General features: G+C 43.0%; 1 protein-coding gene across 1 annotated transcript; it reads right to left on the bottom strand.

Annotated features, from left to right (window-relative positions):
* Positions 1 to 1,096: 1,096 nt before the first annotated feature.
* Positions 1,097 to 5,914, bottom strand: LOC135889420 (transmembrane protein 45B-like). Its single transcript, XM_065417283.1, has 5 exons — positions 5,731 to 5,914; positions 5,129 to 5,341; positions 3,589 to 3,773; positions 1,906 to 2,051; positions 1,097 to 1,226 (listed from the first exon to the last, which is right to left on the bottom strand). The coding sequence occupies exons 1-5, from the start codon at positions 5,912 to 5,914 to the stop codon at positions 1,097 to 1,099; spliced, it is 858 nt and encodes a 285-aa protein (XP_065273355.1).
* Between the last annotated feature and the right edge of the window lie 1,757 nt (positions 5,915 to 7,671).

The raw sequence follows: 7,671 nt of genomic DNA, 5'->3' as shown, positions 1-7,671 counted from the left end.
TAATTAGCAGTCTGGATAGGCACCTCCTGAATGAATCTCTGCTTGTGCAGTGCTCGGGCACAATGGCCATTTTACCTTCTTTCTTGGTTCATTTTCTCTTCTCTCTGTTCCCACTCCAAAGTGTACAGAATCATGGAAAGCAGAGGCAGAAAAGGCCTACCTAGCCCCAGCACATCTAGTTAATGCACCCGAGCTTGTGCAAGGATGAGCCCTATAGCACAATTTTCAGGGATTCTCCAGCATGAGTGGCACTTCTTTATTGGATGAAACCTCCATCACTTCCTTTAGGAGACTACTCCATAGCAAGAGCTTCCAGCCTGGAAATTTCCACTGATATTTAGAGTGGCAGGGGGTGGGGAGAAGTGGTGAGCTAAATTTCAGAAATGTTTAGGATGGAAAAAATAATTTTTTACACAAGTTTTTTTCCTTCTTGGTGCATTAGCTCAAGAGATGTGCGTGAATGCCTTTTTAAAATAATATTTTTATTTGTAGACCCATGTACTTGAAAATTATATAATTAAATTATACTGTACACAAAAATAATTAAATATATCGTATTAACACACGAAAGAGAATGATGACCTTCCAGTCTACCTCTCAGTACTCTAGCTGTAATCCAGGGGTTTTGCTCAAACCCATTTCAGGGTAGTTCATGAAATGCCAGCCTAGGGTTTCCAACTCTACAGTTCAATGCGGAAACTAGATTAGCTGAAGGAGGTACAAATAGCTTAGCCAACCACATAGATATGAGACTCCAAAAGCCAACTTGCTCATGTAGTGTCGTAACATTTGAATGTCTACACCCAATATGTACAATATTACTTTTAAAAATAACTTAAAAAGGAAAAAAAATCAGCACACTTTTCAGCTCTAAAGGGTATAAGGGAATCTGCAGCGATGGGGGGCTAGGGAGAGAAAATTCTTACACCTTAATTCTGTACATATTGCATAATGGGACATTGTGCACACTTTCCTCCCACCTTAGATACTCCATTATAAAGTCTCAACTTTATTTAAAATGGCAAATAAAAATCTCCCCTTGTTTAAAGCTCTTAAGATGACAATCCTCAGGAAAGCAGAGAAATCAGCCAAATCCTCACTTTTCATCCAACCCGTCCTCTGGGAGAAGGACAGGTTCAGGGCTTTGGTTGGTTTTCCGTAAACAAAACCCACAGTCGAGTTCGACATCGATATTTCCAAAGTTTGCCTGACATGCCTTTCTGTACCTGCATTAAAAAAAAAAAAAAAAAGGAAAATAAAAATATTAATGTGCACACTGGCCTGATGATAAAACACTGATCTAGCTTAGTAACTGATTATGGCAACAAGCCTGTCTCCTAGTGACTTTACACAAATTCAAATGGTCTGGGAACCCTGCTATCTTTGTTACACCAAAAACTGTTCAACTCTATGTAACATGAGATCCTTCACCGTCATTTGTCGCATAAGGACTTTTAATTTAGGCATATGCTTTTAGTCTGGTTATGTTAACCTGGTATAGTCAACTAGTCAGACTCTTTGTTCCCTAAAAGCCCACTGCTACCTGTGTCAACAATGAGAGAATCAATTAAATATTTTCGAGCAACAACAGTAATTAAGTTATTATGGAAGCACCCACCATAAAAACAGGTTGTTACCCATAGAACAGCAGCAGCTTTAGGTGCTTATTTGTTTTGATTCTCTCCTACACTTGATACATACATGTCACTCCCATTGGTACTAATCTGAATTCTTTGCACACAGCAAAATGTGAACAGGTTGCTCAGCATAGCACTGCAGTGCTATTGAAATAGCTCTAATTATTGCACAAACTATCTGCCACTGACAAATGATGACTAATTACTGTAAAGTAGACGCAAATTGTTGTCTAGTCCTGGCCTGCCACTGCCCCGCCCCACCACATACCAATAAGAAAAAACAGAGTTGGCTGCTGTGATGAGAAGAGCAGCTGCGTAATGCCAGAAGAAGCACATGGTGAGGAACTTGAAGTTTCCACGGTCAGTCTGGTCCCAGCCTGGCCCTCCCCATGGTGGGGACAGCACAAACCCAATCTGGTTAGAAGAAGAAAAGATTAACCGTTTTACAGCGAAAGATGGGTATCAGCCCCTCTAGCACATCTCTGCACTTTTTAATTATTATGGCAGCCTCAGCATTTAGTCGAGAAATGGACAAATCCACCCATTGACTAGAAGCAGAATGCTCTTGGCTCACTATCAAACCACAGTCCTCACCAATCCCCCCTGCTTGCAACAACCTCTTGGCTTGACAAACTTTTTAAACAGGGGGATTTGTTAATGATACATCGGTCTCTATTAACTCTTCGGACGCCAGGAATGAATAGGCTCACCTTTACAATTCTGAACAGAAGGACTGATACGGGGCAAACCTCGACCTAGCCTGTTCCTTCTGCTCTCCCCTCCCCCAAACCCTTCTCCCGAGCACTAGAATTTGTCTAGTCCAAGGTGCTGGACACAAGAAGATTATAATATTTCTTGTCTAGGAAATCTCTCTATAGAGTGGTTAAAACAAAGGCTCTGGAGTCAGGCAACATGATTCTGTCTCTGACTCATTAACAAACAAAATACTCACATTAACAAATAAAGCCTTAAAGGCAGGTGAATGCTACGCTTATTTGACAGGTAGAGAAATAGAGGCAATGAGCGGCAAAGTGACTTGCCCAAGCTAGTACAGTGCATCCCAGGCAGAGCTGGTGAGGAACTGGGCTCCTGACCTTCCGTCTGGTGGCCTGTCCACTGGAAAAATTAATGCAGGTCTTACAGCTCATGGGTTTTTGACATGGCCTGAGGTACATCTATTGTACTGTGTTGCCAACTTTCACAATTATATTACAAGTCTCACAATATTTGGTGAGTTTTCTACTCCTGATTTTGGGGGGCCCAATTCAAGATTTTGTAATACTTGGAGTGGTCAATATTGCATATATACTCAAGTCTCCATATAGTAGCTGCGGTGCAAAATAAGAGCATGAAACCTATGACTTATGTGGTGAAATATTCAGACCAATCTATAGAATCCAGAGATTAAATCCTTTTTGACAATGACTTCAATACCTTAAAGAAGTTTTTATTGGTCTTACCATGTCCTTTCCCCATAAAGTGAAACTGGGTGAGCAACATACCATTATGCTAGCTTAGCAGTACAAACACAGATGGACGCTCCTTCCCAAAGTAGGAGCTAAGTGATTTAAGGACGCAATGGGCAAAATTCACCCATGGTGTAAATCCACTGAAGGTAATAGAGAATTTGGCCCAATGTGTCATTACCAAATTATCTGGAAGAATGAACAGCTATATAGTTACATGGTATTTACTAAGAAACACCCGACAAGATCACCAATAATTAAAGGATACTAACCATTGGTCTATAATGAGTAATGTTAGCAATTTGAGGCAAGGGCTGTCTTTTTGTTCTGCGTTGGTACAGCACCTAACAGAATGGGGTCCTGCTCCATGATTGGGGCTCCTAGGTGCCATCACAATACAAACAATAACAGCACTGCCTTCTCTTCTTTCCCTGTCCCCACCAAACCTATAGTTCAGCTGAAAGTATCAAATCAGAACAACTGACCTGCCAGAACCAAGATCCCTGGAGGATGAAGAAACTGGTTCTGAAGAACTCCAGGATGGTGTGATCCCGCAGGAACACTTCCATCAGGGCGCAAAGGGCTCCACCAAATATAGCGATGAGCAGCAAGGAGTGGAGGTGCTGATCCAGAGCGGTATTATTGTAGTCATGGAAACAGAACAGGAAACCTGCCAAAAATCAAACCACATTACATAATAATTAAAATGTATCGAGACAGTGAGTGAAGAGGATTCATCAGTGACCATAGCAAGCGTGGGTTGCATTTAATGGAATAGATAGATACATTTTTTTTCCTGCTTTGTGCATGTGCAACTACCTGCCCATTAGGCAAAGATGGATATTTGAATTTTATGGGACAAATCAGGTGAGAGCTCCCCACTCTGATAATCTTCAGTCATGGAGAGCGGCAAGGAGGATAACACATTATACCCAATAGTACCAAGCTTAAAAAAATTGCACCCCAAGACTTTATCTGCTTCCTCCAGCAAGGCAGAGCTTAAAGCTTCTTTTGCCCTATAGTGTCTGCCCCATAGGACATCAGACGGGTGTGCCTGCAGTACCCACTCCCACTCCAAAACAAGCAGCAGCAATAAGAGTCAGTCCACATCTCGGAGCATAACAATGAGCTTAATACTGAAATTTCTTCCCTGCCAAGGATCAAGCCAAGGAAAAGAAGCTCCATTTCGGTCACTACAGACCACCATAAGTCACCCCACGAGAAGGATCAGGTTAGGGTGACCAGACAGCAAGTGTGAAAAATTGGGACGGGGGTGGGGGTAATAGGAGCCTATATAAGAAAAAGACCCAAAAATCGGGACTGTCCCTATAAAAATCGGGACATCTGGTCACCCTAGATCAGGTCCTAAAACACAACCAACCTCCTTCCCCATAATCACACAGGACCATGGGAGAGGGGAAGGAGCTTCCTCTCCCTAAACCACCACTGCCATCTAGTGGCTGTAAATTATGCATAGCCTCCAAATACCCAACTCATCACTGCAGGCAATGCCCTATGCACGCCTGTTTCCCATGCCTCCAAAGCTGGTTCTGCCTTTCTGGTTATTAGACAAAGTTTGTTTCCCCTCTTTAGCTGTCATGTAGTGGACATATACCATTGCTATTGCTGCCTTTGTTTTCCACACAACATGGCCGAGTTGGGATGTTGCACCACCAAAAACAAAAGGCCCTGGGACTGTTTCATTGCCCTGCTGGATGCGTGTAATTAGAACTAGGCAAAATGCTCACAACAACAAGAACACAAAACCTCACCGAACTGGCCAGGTTTAATTGCAGGTTCAAACCTTGGGCCACGTGCATTGAGAGCTTCAATTGAGGCTTTGAGACTTTTCACATGAACCTGGGGACCAGCCACGGTTTCATATCCAATCCCATCAAAATGTGACCCAATGATTGGTGAAGCAGTTTATTAGATCTCCAGCTATGTTCTCTCAACCAAGTTTCTGTCATTTGAAAGTTCCATCAGCCAAACAGTTCAGCCCTTTTATCATTACTTACTACTCACCTTCAGTAAACATAGCCACGGACAGCAAGAGGCGATCCAGTCCCAGAGACAGCTTGAGCGGGGAATAGGAGAGAACATCCACAATGCCCGAGAGGCCATAAAAGAGGTACATGGTCGTGTACTGCCAGTTAGTCAGCTTCTCCCAGCTGTAGGTCTCTCCACTGTAGAGACCCATGTGGGGGCCGTCGGGGACGAACTGCTCAGCCAGCATCCCTAGACAATAGAGGCAAATACAGATCATGTTTTTTCCTTCTAAATGAGGATAGGAAGCAGAATATCATCCAGGCTGGAGAGAATGAGAAGTCCCAATGGAGTTTGTTTAGGATCATCCATTGGAGACACTTTCTGGTATGCCATTCATAAAGCATGCTTGTATGGTGGTGTAGGGTTTGCCTGACTGTTTTTGAGGATGTTGTAAGACTTCTATATAAAATGCTAAAATGAAGGCCACTAAGGCGTCTGAAAACAGAATCATCCATTTTCTGCCACGGGGTAAGTCCACAGAGTCTGATGAGAGAATACTCGCAGCATGATAATGGCAGGTTTTTCATGGGCCATTGGGCTGCTGGGGAAAGTAGTAGTGACTAATAGTCCGTCCTTACCTGCTACAGCAAGGAAAGCTTTGGCTGCCCCTTCGAGGATATCCAGTTTCTGGATCCAGCGACTTGCCTGACTGTCTGCATTCAGCGTCCGGCTCAGATATTTCAGTGGGTATTTCACAGACCAACCGAGCCCGAAGACCAGGAAGAAAGTGCCCCTAAGGGCATTGCCTTTGAAGCTTGACATCACTGAGCCAACTTGCTGGATACCTGGGCCTGAAAGGATAAAAAAAACAAATGTTCAAAGTCGCCCTGTCATCGATCACCTTGACAACAGGATGACGCAGAGGAGCCTTGCCTCTCTAGACACAGTGTCCTGGAGTCTGCAATGTTGTCACACCAAGGCACTTGGCTTCCTGTGAAATCCCAATGCACATCTCTGTCCTTATAACAACAGAGTGGTAATCAACAGCAATTGGAAAAGAAATACAGAAAGAGCCATGATACTACTGGAGGAGAAGGGGGAAGGATTTGCATAATAACTGGATTGCCCATGGCAGGGGCTTTTTAATGTTATGGGAATCATAGAACTGGAAGAGCCCTCAAGAGGTCATCTAGTCCAGTCCCCTGCACTCGTGGCAGGACTAATTATCTAGACCATTCCATTGCTAATATCTTACAGACGAGCATGGCAGCCAGATGATTTTTAATGGGAAGGTAGCAAAGTTATTGCTGGCAAAAAGCAAGTACGTAAGATTTTTAGGAACATTAACTCCCTTCAAGCAAAGTAATTAATAGGGTGTGAGTCCAGCCAGCCAGGTTGGATGTGATTTCTTAATCGCTCCAGAGAACTTTGGCTTCATTAAAACTTGAATACTGAACAACCGAGATAAACAAATGAGATTCCTATAAAGTTAAGGTGACCAGACATCCCAGGTTTTGGGGAACAGCCTAAAGTCCCAGGTACAAAAATGCAAGGATCACAGAGCACGTATGGAAAATGTAACAATGACTACATTGGCATGTTCATGCAGGATTCTCACATCATGCATGTGAGATGCATTGACACCAGAGTTAGAGATTGAATCTTCAGAAACAAGGAGACAGTTAATGTCTGAGGGCATTGTTTTCTGTGTTGGAATCAGAGAGCAAGGCCAGGAGGTAGGAACCAGTTGAAATAAAACAAAAACAAACAAAAGTCAAAACAGAAGACGTTGAGATCCAATGAGCATTTCTGGCCATGCTCTGGGAAACTGTACACTTTGAGGAATATTAACTGGCACTCAAGATCTAGCAAGAGGTCCAAGAAGCGAGCACAGCGAGCACAGGAATGCACAAGGAGTTATCATTCAAATGCTTGCTACAATTCGCATGCTAGGCTTTAAATAAATATTCTCTGGAAACAGTCATTTCCTCTTAATACCCTCCAGCTACTTAAACCTTCCTTTTGCCTTTTGGTACCCTTCCATTCTTCTTCATGCATTCTTCTGTGTCATTCTTGCACTGGAAAACACAACCCCTTTTGTGCCACACAAACCTTCCTCTCTTTCGTCAGATCTTCGACACTCTCCTTCCACTAAGATTAATAATAATCCACCACGGTACTCTAATGATATTGAACTTTTCCTATGTTAGTGTCCAGTTTATACTGTGAACCCCTTGGGGCAGTGATTATCATTATGGAATGTTTGTAGAGTCCTGAGCACATGGGCTGTCAGAATCTAGATAGACAAACACCTTGGCACATTTTTTAAGTCCTCCCATGCTAGGGAGTAGTTAGGTGTGCAATTCAAAATTAGGATAGGGTGTGGTATAGACAGGTACTGGAGATTAGGGATCAGGAGGTCTTTACAAAGCCTCAAAAGGTTGGGTTTGTGTTTTGCAAAACCCAGGTCAGGATAGATTGGCTCTGGCCTCATTTTCTCCAAGTGGAGTTGGTTCAAATAAGTGTTCTGTTTTTGGCTCATCTTTACTCCTTTTTGCTCAGATAAAAGCATTATCCTT

This window comes from Emys orbicularis, chromosome 15, assembly GCF_028017835.1.
Source record: "Emys orbicularis isolate rEmyOrb1 chromosome 15, rEmyOrb1.hap1, whole genome shotgun sequence".
NCBI classification, from domain to species: Eukaryota; Metazoa; Chordata; order Testudines; family Emydidae; genus Emys; species Emys orbicularis.
This window is presented reverse-complemented; position numbering and strand designations above follow the sequence as displayed.